Source organism: Miniopterus schreibersii (assembly GCF_964146895.1).
Source record: "Miniopterus schreibersii genome assembly, chromosome: X".
Lineage (NCBI taxonomy): Eukaryota > Metazoa > Chordata > Mammalia > Chiroptera > Miniopteridae > Miniopterus > Miniopterus schreibersii.
The window spans coordinates 78543681-78558804 of NC_138104.1; the positions used below are offsets into that span (position 1 = coordinate 78543681).

The following is a 15124-nucleotide window of genomic DNA, read 5'->3' on the forward strand; positions in this document are numbered from 1 at the left end:
AAGATACTTAAGAATAAACATAACCAAAGATGTAAAAGACTTTTACTTGGAAAACTACAGGACCCTGAAAAAAGAAATAGAGGAAGATATAAACAAATGGAAAAATATACCATGTTCATGCATTGGAAGAATTAACATCATTAAAATGTCAATACTACCCAAAGCAATCTATAAAAGCAATGCATTCCCTATTAAAATATCAATAGCATATTTCACAGATCTGGAGCAAACACTTCAAAAATTTATAAGGAAACAGAAAACACCCTGAATAGCCACGGCCATCTTGAGAAAGAAGAACAAAGTTGGAGGGATCACAATACCCAATATCAAGTTATACTACAAAACCTCTGTAATCAAAACAGCATTGTTTTGGCACAAGTACAGACATATAGATCAGTGGATCAGAACAGACAACCCAGAAGCTGACCCACTTCATTACGGTAAATTAATATTTGACAAAGGAGGCAAGAACATACAATGGAGTAAAGACAAACTCTTCAATAAATGGTGTTGGGAAAATTGGACAAGTGAGTGCAAAAAAATGAAATGATTCCACCAACTTACACCATACACAAAAGTAAATTTAAAATGGATAATTTTCTCCAGGCCCATCCATACTGTCCCAAAGGGTACAATATTCTTCTTCTTTACAGCTGCGTAGTATTCCATGGTGTATATGCCCCACAGCTTTTTTATCCACTCATCTACTGATGGGCACTTGGGCTGTTTCCAGATCTTAGCTATTGTAAACTGTGCTGCTATGAACATCAGGGTGCATAAGTTCTTTGTGATTGGTGCTTGGGGTTTCTTAGGCTATATTCCTAGAAGTGGGATCACTGGGTCAAATGGCAGGTCAATTTTTAATCTTTTGAGGAAACTCCATACTGCTTTCCATAGTGGCTGCACCAGTTTGCATTCCCACCAGCAGTGTACTAGGGTTCCCCTTTCTCCGCACCCTCACCAGCACTTGTAGTTTGGTGACTTGTTGATGGCAGCCATTCTGACAGGTGTGAAGTGATACCTCATTGTGGTTTTAATTTGCATCTCTCTGATGATTAGCGATGTTGAGCATTTTTTTCTTATGTCTCTTAGCCATTTGTATGTCCTCTTTGGAGAAGTGTCTATTTAGATCGTTTGCCCATTTTTAAATTGAATTGTTTGTCTTCTTTTTGTTAAGTTATATAAGTTCCTTATATATTTTGGATATTAACCTTTTATCTGATGTGTCATTGGTAAATATGTTCTCGCATACAGTGAGCTCCCTTTTTGTTTTGTTGATGGTTTCTTTTGCTGTGCAGAAGCTTTTTATTTTGATGCAGTCCCATTTGTTTATTTTCTCCTTATTTTCTCTTGCCCTAGGAGATGTATCAGCAAACATATTGCTGTGAGAGATGTCTGGGATATTACTGCCTATGTTTTCCTCTAGGAATTTTATGGTTTCATGTCTTACATTTAAGTCTTTTATCCATTTTGAATTTACTTTTATGTATGCTATAAGTTGATGGTCTAGTTTCATTTTTTTGCCTGTATCTGTCCAATTTTTCCAACACCATTTATTGAAAAGACTGTCTTTACTCCATTGTATGTTCTTGCCTCCTTTTAAAATATTAATTGACCATGACGGCATGGGTCAATTTCTGGGTTCTCTTTTCTATTCCACTGATCTGTATGTCTGTTCTTGTGCCAATATCAGGCTGTTTTGATTATAGTGGCTTTGTAGTATAACTTGATATTGAGTATTGTGATCCCTCCAACTTTGTTCTTCTTTCTCAGGATTTCCATGGCTATTCAGGACTTTTTTTTTTTCTTTTTAAATTTTAAAGTTCTCAAAGTAGATTTTATTTATACATTTCTTCAAATGATTGTGGAATTTTAGAAAATCCCTCCCAAATTTGACAATTTATGGACAGTGGTAGGAACCAGGGTTCTTTGAAGAAAGAAAATACAAATAAATTGGTCTTTCTAAAACAAAAATATGATTTGTAAGAGAAACAACACTGTACAATATACTGGTAAGTTTTAAGATTTCTGAGACCATAAGGAATGGGGCCAAAATAAGTCACGCTCAAAAAGAAATGGTTGACGCAAGAAATGTGCTACAATTAAAATGCATGAAAGAAGCCTGCTCAGCTAAATGAAGTAGACAAACATCAGAAGTCAAAGGTCATTCGCCAGAGTGGCAGCAGGCTCGAAAACCACACTGCAAATTCTGGCATTCACTGCCAGTATCAGCAATGATGACAGTTAATGTTGTCACAGTAGTAAAAGTATTCATCGTTTAGAGAAGGACATGTTGAAACCAAATCCTTCAGGACAGCACTAGTTACCATAAGACAACCAGAGAGATTAAGGTCCTCCAATTAAGGCAGACCTCCTCCCAGAGTCAAAACCCTGAGACCATGATCTGTGATCTGGTAGCACCCGGACAGACTGAGAAACAGAAGTGCACGTTCATTCTCTCCATCAGCTTTTTCCCTCCCAGGGTGTAAGTCTTGTTCCCTAAGCAATCTAGTCTGTAATGCTTTTCCACACAATGCAGAAGACTCTGGGAGAGCTGACATAGTTCTTAGAGCTGTTCCTGTACAACAAAATGAATGACCACAATATGCGAAGCCTGGAGAAGAAGCGCAATGCTACTGCCAACAGACACTAGTCCTTAGTCCAACAATGTCCTTACTGTAACAGCCAAAGGAGGAACTACTCAAGTTAGATGCTGTTTCCATTACGCAAAGACTATCCACATTTCTATGTCTCCATTCTACAGCATCTTCAATATCGGCCAGATCTTCAGCATCTAACATCCACACATAAGGAGAAGTGAAATTCTCAGAAGAAACAGGTTTAGTCCAGAGGTGTTCATTATCTATTTCTTCTCCAATGGCCTTGTTAGTTAAATCTTGCAAACAAGCATATTGATTGGTGGACTGCATGGTAATGTCTTTATTTTTCCATGTAGTCGAAGTAATTTTGCCTGTAGTTTTCAAAAGGCCACTCTGATGAGATGTCATATACCATTTGGCAAGTTTAAATATAAGCATCAACTCTAGGCTCAAAGTTAGTGTGAATAAAGTAGCAAAACCAAATATATATATAATAAAAACCATTTTGCATCTGTTAAAAATTACTGTTTGTTTTCTATTTAAAAATGCTGTTCAAGAGATTTCACCCTAGTAGATACTCCAACTTTTTTGAAGTTACATTCTGAGACACTCTCAGGCTGACACAGTTTGTAATTGAAATTATTCCAACAACTGTGAGGTAGTTGTTTGTTGAACCTCAGTTGGAGAGGAAAGCAATTGTTCTCAAATTTCCAAAAAAGTTCATTTTTAATGTGGAAAAGTTTCTTTTTCTATGAAGAATGTGATTAGTTGCTGCTGATAAAAATGAGCTGGTCCTTTCCTTGTTTGCTCTTGGCATAGAGAGGGGCACTTGCTTTAGTCTTGCTTTGTTGTCTATTGTGCAGAAGGACACAAGTTCTGGGAGCAAGGGAAGGTGAAAGATGAAGTCCACACTTCCTTGTGATTGGCAGGAAACAGTCAAAGAAGGGTGCTCATGTATTTGTCACCCTCAGATGCAGAGAGGGAAGAGGGCTGGCCATGAAGCGTGGGAATAACATTAGAGGCCTGGAACAACTTACATCCCTCAGTCAAGGCCTAGTGCTTTGTAAATAGGATGCATTAAAAATGACTACCCCAAGTTCTATATGTGATTGCAATTTTTTATTTCTAGAATTTTTCATTTTATTATTTAAAAATTTTTAAATTTTTTTCAATTACAGTCTGCATTCAACATTACTTTGTATTTGTCTCAGGTGCACAACACAGTGGCCAGACAACCATATACTTCACAAAGTGCTCTACCTGACACCCAACTGGCATCATACATAACTATTACAATATTATTGACCATACTAAAAATTTTTTAAACAAAATATTTTATCAAAATTTGTTTTTAAAGTAACATTTTTCTCTTAAAACTTGCCATGTTGATTTTATTTTTTCAAAATCATGTTTAATAATAATGTGTATGTGTATGTTTAGTTATTTTAATGAAGAGCATGAGCTTTGTAAAATGTCATCTAATGTGTTGCCTGTTCATGGCAAAAACATATTTTTTTAAACCAACAGTTGTTTACAAGTACCACCTGCATCCCATGAAAAACATTAATTTGTCTGTCTAACTTCCTTCAACAAAACTCAATTCCACCAAAATATGAATCCAATCATCCTTTTTCCTTGACAGACATGTTTTTCTGTTTTTTCCTACTCCAACCATTCCAGAAGCAAAAATCCTTTTTTAAACTTGTCTTAAAACCATTAGGCACTAACACTTGTTAATGGCTAAGACCAGTTTAAAAATAGAACTAAACAATTGCAGCTTATGAGCAGTACCTGTGACGTGAATGAACCAACCGAGAAAACTTTCTGAAGTCAAAATTTCTTATTTTATTACCAAGGATATTTGCCTGCCCAAAGACATATCTCTAAAAGCATCAAGATAATACAGCTCTACTTCAGACATATAATGGTTCTTCAATATGAAACCTACTGGACCATGTTTGATTTATTCTGGAGTCGTTTCCTTTGAGTTTTCTTTGAGATTTTGTCTCTCTGCCTTGCAGCCAGTGCACTATGAAGAGAAGAACTGGTGTGAGGATCAGTACTCAGGAGGCTGCTACACAACCTACTTTCCCCCAGGGATCATGACTCAATATGGAAGGTAGAGTAAAAACTTGCTAATTTTAATCCAATTTCTAAACAGGTTCATGTAGCTCTTCTGTTTCTTATGAATGTTTAAAAATATCCACAATTTTGTTTGATTAAAACAGGGTGTGAGTAAATGTAAATGACTGATCAATCTGTCCATGAAAACCAGTCAAAGAAATATTAAAACCTATACCTGTCAGAAGATACATAATGACTTTGGTTTGCACTTTCCTCATCTTCCTGAAGATGGCAAATATCATCTATGAGAACATTCTGGGGCCCAAGGGCCTAATTAGCTACTGAATCAATAAGTTAATCTTGGGATATGGTGAATGTAGAATATGTCAACAGCGATGGTTTCATTCAGCATTTATTAGCTCAGTAACAACCATTTGCCAAGTCTTGTGCTGAAAACTTTGATATCAAGAAAAGCCCCCTCTGCTGTTGGGGTCTGGGGTGGGAATGGGGAGAGAAGAGAAAAGAACACCAAACATTGCTCTAATGTTATGGGAATGACTCTAATTATATGGTAAGTACTCAAATAGAGGGACATACAAATGCCATGGGTACCCAGGGAAGGATAGGCCAGCCTTACCTAGAGAAATCACAAAAGGCTTCATAATACCCATATCATTTGAGGATTGTAGAAGACAGAGAAAAGGCTATTGGTAAATGTACTCTAGATGGATGGAACTGTATGAGCAAATGCTTGAAATTCTGCAAGTTCATGGAATGTCTGGGGGGAAATTCTGCATGGCTGGGCTCTAGGTGATCTTGAGGATGAACTGGAGAATCAGAAATGTAGATAAGATCTTTTACCTCATATAACACATTCGGGAATGCAAAACTTAGTTTTTCAACAAAGAAAAGCCAATCAGAGTATTACTTTTGTTTTTGGTTTGTGATGTGGTTAGATTTCTGACCTGCGGCAAGTTTCATGCTCAATCCCATAAGGTGTGTGGGGCAATGGAGTATGGGGAGAAAAAGGACAATTACCTGCACTGGTCTGACCTCGACCACATGAGAGAATTAAGATAAACTCTGTCTTTTTAGGCATCAGTGGTGACATGGAAATACCACTTTTCATCTTTATTCCTTCCCAGGAGCACGTATCAGGCTTCATATCATTAGCTTTAATTCGCAGTATAGAAACTAAGGCACAGCATATCTTAGTGACATAACTCCTAGCCTAAGCAAGGACTACCTGCCCACAGGGCTTCCCTTGAGCCTTCAAGTTCATGACTTTTGGAATGCTGCAACAAGTTTTATTTTCGTGGCCTTGGAAGTACACAAAAATGTTCTGCTTTCAGAAGAAAGACGTAGTACACATTTAGTACAGAATAAACACATATTTCTTCAAGAATTTTACTTCTGCGCAGACTGAAAAAGTGATTGTAGTGACTAAACAGAAAAACAAATGAGGAAATTTTTTACTCCAGCAAGCCATGAGAAATATACATGGAAATATCCCTTTTGTGAATGTACACTGTCTGTTCACTCACCTGCAAAAGAAGGGGCAGGGGTTTTCCTTCTCTAGGTGTTGGTTTAAAAAAAAAAAAGTATCTTTATTGTTGAAGGTAATACAGATGTCCCCTTTTTTCCCCATTGACCCCTCTACCCTGCCCCCCCAGGCCTTCACCACACTATTGTCTGTGTCCATGGGTCATACATATATACATGTAAGTTCTTTGGTTAATCTCTTCCAACCCACCCACCCCCGCCTTCCCTCTGAGATTTGTCAGTCTGTTCCATGCTTCTATGTCTCTGGATCTATTTTGTTCATCAGTTTATTTTGTTCCTTAGATTCCACATATGAGGAGGATCATGTGATACTTGTCTTTCTCTGACTACCTTATTTTGCTTAGCATAATACTCTCCAGGTCCCTCCTTCCATGCTGTCTCAAAGGGTAAGAGGTCCTTCTTTTTTATAGCTGCATAGTATTCCTTGGTGTAAATGTACCACAGCTGTTTTATCCACTCATCTACTGATGGGCACTTGGGTTGTTTCCAGATCTTAGCTACTGTAAATTGCGCTGCTATGAACATAGGGGTGCATATATTCTTTCTGATTGGTGTTTTGGGTCCCATAGGATATATTCCTAGAAGTGAAATCACTGGGTCAAATGTCAGTTCGATATTTAATTTTTTGAGGGAACTCCATACTGTTTTTCATAGTGACTGAACCAGTCTGCATTCACACCAGCAGTTTACTAGAATTCCCTTTTCTCCACATAACTTGTAGAGACTTGTTTTGTACCCTATCATGTGGTCTATCTTTGAGAATGATCCATGTGTACTTGAGAAGAATGTATATTCTGCAGCTTTGAGGTGAAATGCTCTATAAATACCAGTTAAATCCATCTGATCTAGTGTGTCATTTAGAGTCAGTGTTTCCTTGTTGATTTTTTATCTGGAAGACCTACCCAGTGAAGTCAGTGGGGTTTTAAAGTCCCCTACTATGATTATATTGCTGTTGATCTCTCCCTTAAGTCCTCCAGAAGTTGTGTTTATATATATATATATTTAGGTGCTCCTATATTGGGTGCATATATGTTTATCAGGGTTACACCCTCTTATTGGATTGATACCTTTAGTATTATGTAGTGACCTTTCTTGTCTCTCATTATGGACTTCATTTTGAAGTCTATTTTTCAAATATGAATATTGCTAGCTTAGCTTTTCTTTCATTTCCATTTGTATAGAAAATTTTTTTTCCATTCCTTCATCCTGTGTCTTTTGTTCTGAGGTGGGCCTCTTGTACACAGCATATATTTGAGTCATGTTTTCTTATTCATTCAGCTACCCTATGACTTTTGATTGGAGTATTTATTCCATTTACATTTAAGGTTATTATTGATAGGTACTTATTTATTGCTGTTTTAATTCTTTATGCCTATATTTGTCTCTCTCTCTATTTCTACTACTTATTACAGCAGTCCCTTTAACTTTCTTGTAATCTTGTAATGCTGTTTTGGTGGTGATAAACTTCTTCTTTAGCCCTTTTTTTTTTTTTTTTTTTGTCTGGGAAACTCTTTATTTCACCATCTATGTTTAATGATAGCCTTGCTGGATAGAGTATTCTTGGTTTCAGAGCCTTCCTTTTCATTACCTTGAATACTTCATGCAATTCCGTTATGGCCTGTAGACTTTCTGATGAGAAATCAGCTGACAGCCTTATGGGAGCTCCTTTGTAGGTAAATAATTGCTTTTCTTTTGCTGCCTTTAAGATTCTTGGTCTTGAATTTTTGTCATTTTAATTATTATGTGTCTAAGCATGGACCTTTTTGTATTTGTCTTGCTTGGGACTCTCTGTGCTTGCTGAACTTGTGTGACTTTTTCCTTGACTAGGTTAGGGAAATTGCCATTATTTCTTCAAACAGGGTCTCTATCCCTTGTTCACTTTCTTCACCTTCTGGCACTCCTATGATGGGAATATTGTCATGATTCATGTTGTCCCACAGCTTCCTTAAGCTGTCCCCTTGTTTTTTAATAATTTGTTTTTGGTTCTCTGATGGAGTGCTTTTTTCTACTCTGTCTTCTAATTCACTGATCTGATCCTCAGTTTCCTCTAAACTGCTGTTTATTCTTTCCAATGTATTTTTTATTTCTGCTATGTCGTTCTTTGTTTCCTTCATAGTTTCCATAACTTTTCTCATGCTGTTGAGCATCCTTACACTCTGAGTTCTATATCTGATAGATTGAATCTCAGCACTTCATTTAGCTCTTCTTCTGGAGAATTATTTCATTCTTTCATTTGCGGCTTGATTTTCTGTCTCCCCATTTTGTCTGCCTGTTTTGGTTTGTTTCTATGCATTAGGTAGATCTGCTAGGACTTCCAGACTTTTTAGATGGTCTCTGGTGTGGGTCAATGTCAGATGCTGTTTATGACTGATCTGGAGTACCCTGTTTGAAGCTTTCAGGGATCCACAGGTTGTGGTTCCCTCTGCTGAGGCTGGGTACATTTGGAAGGGACCCAGCTGTGCACCAAGGCCCACTTTTTTTAGCCCTGGGTCCAGAAGCAGATCAGGCAAAGACTCAAAGCATCCAGAGATCCACCTTTGGGTGAAGGTAGTCTCTATGTGGTCTCTACTTTTCGTCCTTGGTTATGAGGGTTGTCTCCAGCTAGTCTTCAGTTGATTATACAGGATGGTTTTTCTATATTTTAGTTGTAATTCCAGTTTGGTCCTGGTAGAGCATTAATTGGCTTCCAATTAATCTGCCACCATCTTGGAATCTAGTATTGGATTTTTTTAACCTAAAGGGAAGAAGGTTTCCACACCACAACTGCAGAAAAAATATCTCTTTGGTGTTTTGAAATCAATTTTTATTTTTTACATATTTGCATTCCTACTGTTTGCACAATTAATTCTCTAAGCCTTTATTCTCTCTTCTAATATTTAATTCTATGATATGGCCTGGCCTCCCAGAGGTTTCCAATTTTGAATTAGTTCCCTGTGTTTGAAAACAGTGAACATGTAGTGAAAGCAGCATTGTTTAAATCAGGGGTGAGGAATATCATTTAGTCTGACCCTGCAAAGGCAACTGCAGGTGGGACTCAAAATTCAATAAATCTAGGAGCTTTTTATATAGCTAATTTTTAAGTTAATTATTTTGTATGGCCTACGAATGATGTTATAAATATTCAAATGGCCCTTGGCAGAAAAAGATTCTACACCTCTGGTTTAAATGAAGGGAGAAAATTACCTTCTCTTGCAGGGAACCCTTCCTGAATACCCTTAAGTACTTCAGCCCATGCTGGCTATGTATCACTCCAGATTATTCTATGTATTGTCATCAGTATTTTAATATTCTATAATATCTTCTATTTCTACTCCCTTTTTTCTTTATGGCTGTAATAAGGGCCAAGGAAGGAAAACCCAATTCAAGCCAGCCCATTTGGTTTTCTGATAAAAAGGCCTGGTAGTATATGGTGTGTTACAGTGTGCACAATGTATGAGTGTATGTTTGTTGGCTCTGGACATCTACATCCCTTACTTCATGTAATGGAAACCTGTGATAGGATCAATAATGACATGTTGATGGTGTTTTTCTTATGGTATTTTTGTCAGAGTAACAACAAACTGTCCCTCTTAGAAGCCAAGTGCTGTGACACTTCTATCCCTTTGTGTAGCACATGGGCACTCTTTGTTAACCAGTGATGATATCACACTAGGCTAAATATAGGGGACAAAAACAGAGACCTTGATATCTGGTAGGCCTATTTCAAATCCTAGCTCTGCTACTTGCTAACAGTGTGGCTCTTGGCAAGTCGCTACACATTTCTCCAATATTCAGTTTACTCATGTGTAAAATAGGATAATGATAATAATAGTTATGTCATAGAGTTGATTGGAATGATTAAAGAAATACTTCAATAGAAAGAAGGAGTATAACCAAGTGGTTAAGACTGTGTACTCTAGAATCAAATACCACCTCTGTTACTTACTAGCTGTGACCTAGATCAAATTACTTTGTCTTTGTTGCTGGTTAGGTTATTCAGGAAGCAGACTATGAAACAAAGATTAGCATACAGGATATGTGCTAGGGACAGCCTTTGGCATCAGAACCTGAGAGAGAGGAAGGAAATAGGAGTTGGCAGAGGGAGAAGTTGGGCTGTAATACAGTTCCAATGAAGGCCTCAGCTGTCTCCACAGGGAGCTCTGGAGCTAGGGATAGCCCTTAAGAGTTGTTTCAAGAGTCTTTCTAGCCCCATGATGATCAGTTATTGAGTGCAACTGCTGTTGGGTGGAGGCATGACCTTGAATGAGGCAATTTTCTTCAGCTGAAGCAATCTCCAAAGAGGACTTCAATCAGAATGGCATCTTCTGGCAATACTTCCAGCTGTAAAAATAAGCCCTTCATTCCTGATAGGGGGTATGGGCAGTACATCACAATGTCCACTACATTCTCTTTGCCTCTATATTCTCATCTGCAAAATGAGGATAATAATAGTACCAACCTCATCGGGTTGTGATGAAGATTAATGCACTTAGAAGAGTGCTGGGTATCCAACAAATGTTAACCTTTGTAATTTAAAGCAATAAAACTCAACACTGGTAGAGGTAAGTGCTCATGAATGGTTGTTTTGGACTCACATATTTGTTACATGTTACTGATGGAAAAGGTCTTAGAAATCATTGGAGTGTGTCCTTGAAGAGATGGGGAAGTCAGAGCTCAGTGAGAGAAAGTGATTTCCCAAGTTCATTAGCAAAATAGCCAGGTAGGAAACTGGGTCATGTGTCAGCTAATAAAGAGTTAGTGAGCCATAGAAAGAGCTATGTATGGCTTCATGTAAGTGAAGCAAATACATGCTCTATTGATATCAATCCCTTTACTTGTATGCTCTTGGTGCAAGAGTGACACTTGACTGTGACAAGAATCATGCAAAAGCTAGAGGAACCTGTGAACATTTTGCCAAAATTCACAATGTACTCCCAATGTTTAGAATCTGAGGAAACCAACCAACCTTGTTCATTGTGGGAAGGTTCTCTGGTTCTCTGATACTGACCACTTTTACCTCTTTGTTTTAATTTCAAGGGTTCTACGCCAGCCAGTTGGCAGGATTTATTTCGCAGGCACGGAGACTGCTACACACTGGAGTGGCTACATGGAGGGGGCTGTGGAGGCTGGGGAGAGAGCAGCCCGAGAGGTAGGGCCTGAAGTCATGGGCTGTGGGGAAGAAGGCAACTTCATCGGCCTGAAAGCAGATGAAAGTTGTCTGAGATCCTGGAGGCCAACTTGCTAATAAATTCCATCTGAGGACACATGAAACACACTTTGAACAGCAGTCTCAGTTGAAGTGAACACTTTAACCTAAAAGTAACAATGAAAATATCTATAATGTCACCCAAGATAAAAAGAGTCCATAGGACAAAGATCACTATGATTCTCTTTGAGAAATAACCTAGGTCTAATATAGAAACCAAGATGTTTCTATTAAGACTTAGCATTCATTAATATATTTCTTGACAATTCCTGTGATCTCATCCCTATTAAGTCATGTTCACAAATACAATTTGTGGTAAGCCTAATGATTGGAGCCTCTTATGCCATCAGTGAAAGACTTTTTGGAGCTTTTTAAAGGTTCAGTGGACTATGTTGGCTGTTACCCTGGTGCTTCTGGTGGATATCTTGAGATTCAGTCCTTTATTTAAAGAGCAGATTAGGAGAAAGATGGTGTTATTTTTGTCATTCATCAGGATATTCTTTCTGTTCAGATCCTGCATGCTATGAGGAAGATTCCAGAGGATGAAATCTGGCAGTCTGAACCAGAGTCTGTGGTAAGTTATATTTTATTTCATGAATTGAAATCTCTGTCTTCTAAAAACAAGTATTTGCATGAAGAATACACTTGTATATATTCACATACTTTTCCCTAAGTGTTTCAACCAGTGAATGTTTAAGGACATGGACTAGGGCAAAGGTAAGAGATTTAGAACTTTGATAAATTTGTAGCTGCCACGTTCATTACAGATTATTAAGAAAAATATTTTTTTGGTTTGAGAGTTCTAGACATATTAAGAACTGAACATATACCTATTGAATAAATCTCTAACTTGGAGATTCTCAACAGGGATTAGGAAATGAAAGGAAGATATGACAGCATTCCCTGTCCAGGGGCAAAGGGATGGAATGAAATGGAGAAGATTTAGATTAAAAATGCTTTTCAAATATATGCACTATTATTTTCAGAATAATACCCCAGGAAGTCTTCCTGATTGGAAGGAAAGACACATATAAGAAAGAGTGAAATGTGTTGTAGAGGACAAGGGTCAAAAGGGTCAAATTTATTCCTCTATTAAGTATAAAATCAGAAAGAATATCCCTGCCAGTCCAAATTATTCTCTTAGTGACTGTCACAGATGGGATTGAGGGCCAAGTGGACCATAGATTTATTCAATTCAACAAATATTTATTGTTTACCTACTCTGCACCAGCTGTTGTGATAAGGCTACAGCAGTGCTTTCACAGAGTTCAAAATGTGGTTGAGAGAACAGATGATAACCAGAAAGTACAAGCATGATGAAGAAGACATGCTGAGAATATTAAAAGAGGCATCATCTTAGCCTGTGGGCACAGGAGGGGCCTCTGAGGATGTGAGATATAAACTGAGACTTAAAGGATGTATCAGAATTAGTTAAGGAAAGGCCCAGTGGGGAATGGAGATGAGTGTTATTACCAGAGGAAATGTTATGTTTAATGGTCTAGAGCAGGGGTGGGGAACCTGCCAAGGACTCACCAAAGAGAAGCAGTTCCAGCCATCACATTAGGGGTGAGTTAATTAAATGTTTGACCAAATATAGCAGGCTAATTTTTAAGTTGATAATTTTGTATGGCCTGTGAATGATGTTATAAATATCCAAGTGGCCCTTGGCAGAAAAAAGGTTCTCCACCCCTGGTCTAGAGGTTGTTAAGAGTGGGTCATGTTCAGAGAACTGGAGGAAATGCAGACTTTCTGGAGTGATGTCCACAAACCTTGTACTGATACCAATGTTCTCTGAACCCAGGATGTTCCTGTGCAGCCTATTACCACGACTTTCTTAGAGAGACATTTGCCCTCCGTGCCAGGTCTACTGAGGCTGATTGGATTTACTACCATCTTTTCGGCAACTGCTCTTGGTTTCCTGGCCCACAAAAGGGGCTTACTTGTGCGGCTCTAAAGAGAAGGCGTCTTTAACCATACCTTCTTCTTACTTTATTTGGTATGTGGGTTTAGGGAAGGAGTTGTAATAAAGTTTCATGAAGACATACAGAGTCTAGCGTGAGGTGGGGAGCAAGATAAGTCAGACTACTGACCATAGGAAACAGTATCTTTCTCCATTTGGTCCCTGTTTATTGTCTCCTGTTTGGCCTAGCACTCTGTCTTGCCCATTTCCAAATTTATTGCCCACAGAAACTTCACAGTAGTTAAGCAATCCTGTTTAAGGTCCTTGCTGTCCCACAACACACCTTGCCCATGCACAAAAAACTAGCTTTTCCCCACCTCTGTGGCTTTGTGCTTCTCTTTCTTCTTACCTGTAACATCCCTATCTTTCAAGTTCTCAGCATTTGTTCTTAGAGTCCTGTATTGTTATAGCTGGTAGACCTTAGAAACCATCTAGTCCTCATCTTCTGTTTTAGAATTGAACCAACTAAAGCTGAGAGAGGTGGAACATAATTGTCCAAGGTCTGAAGCAAGACCTTGATATTTTGGAGAATAGAACACAAGATCATTGCTTTTTCCACCTCCTGGGATGTACGCTCTAATAACTCTCCTCTACTCTCTGTTATAGTTGCTGATGGTGCCCCCTTGTATGGGTTTACTTTGTACTAAGTTGTTATGCACTACTACTACACTACTCCTACTATTGTTATACAATAAAGTTGATTCACCAGATATCTGCTGTTTTTTTCTTTTCAGATAATGACTTTTAAGGTTTTGACAGTTTAAATCACAATACAATATTAGGCATATAGCTGTGGCTTTAAAGTAGTTAGTCCAAATTTTCTTGAAGCACAGATGATGCATACGTTTTGATTGTGTGATCTATCATGGGTACTGTATGTGTGAGCACTTGGTAAATGATTTATAATGATATGATATAGATGCTAAAAACAGAGCTCCTTGCTTTCAACCCACAAATAACTGTCAAAATAATTAACATATTAATAAGCAAGTTGCTTTAACTATTAAGATAATTATAATATTTCATTTGACCTTTCATATTATTTATCAGTGCAAAGCTTTTACTAAGTACACTTATTAATTTAAAACTATAGTTTCATGGTCCAGTAAATTCTATTTTAACTACTCTTTAAATGATATCATTTCAAAGGACTCATACCTCTTGATTCCCAAAGTCAGCTTGCATCAGGATATATTTTAAATCCATGAATGACCATTCTTTCACTCTTCCTTAGAAAATGAAGCTTATTAATCTTAGCATAAATGGAATTTAAGAAATGCCCTAGAATTAATCAACTATAGTATAGAGTTTCTGATTTTACAGTGACATTTACATTCATGAATTTATAGGAAATTTAGAGACAATGGGGCAATTAAAGAACCCACTAAGACTTTCTTTGTAAATTTTGTGTTTGAATCTGTCTAAAAATGTAATATACTTGACATAAGGGTCTCTTCTTGAGCATGCTATCTTCCAAAATAATTTCCCCTCAAAGTAGTCACATTACTAATTCTAACACATTCATAAAATCAAAACCACAATGAGATATCATCTCAAGCCTGATAGAATGGTTCCTCTCCAAAAGATGATAGAAAACAAATGTTGAGGATATGGAGAAAAGGGAACCCTTGTGCACTGTTGATAAGATTGTAATTGCTGTAGTCACTATGAGAAACAGTATGGAGGTACCTCAAAAAATTAAAAATAGAACTACCATATGATTCAGCAATTCTACTTCTGAAAACATATCCA

General features: G+C 37.6%; 1 protein-coding gene and 1 pseudogene across 2 annotated transcripts in view; one reads left to right on the forward strand and one right to left on the reverse strand.

Moving 5' to 3' along the window:
• Nucleotides 1-14082, forward strand: part of MAOB (monoamine oxidase B) — a 130638-nt gene extending 116556 nt beyond the window's left edge. The window contains exons 12-15 of the mRNA XM_081125879.1: nucleotides 4622-4719; nucleotides 11244-11355; nucleotides 11924-11986; nucleotides 13214-14082. Of these exons, the coding sequence (XP_080982005.1) occupies nucleotides 4622-4719; nucleotides 11244-11355; nucleotides 11924-11986; nucleotides 13214-13366 (426 nt within the window). The 3' untranslated portion in view covers nucleotides 13367-14082. The remainder of the gene's footprint in view (nucleotides 1-4621; nucleotides 4720-11243; nucleotides 11356-11923; nucleotides 11987-13213) is intronic.
• Nucleotides 2165-3008, reverse strand: LOC308551669 (F-box/LRR-repeat protein 5 pseudogene; annotated as a pseudogene). Its single transcript has one exon. The product of its transcript is annotated as an F-box/LRR-repeat protein 5 pseudogene (transcript).
• Nucleotides 14083-15124: the final 1042 nt, after the last annotated feature.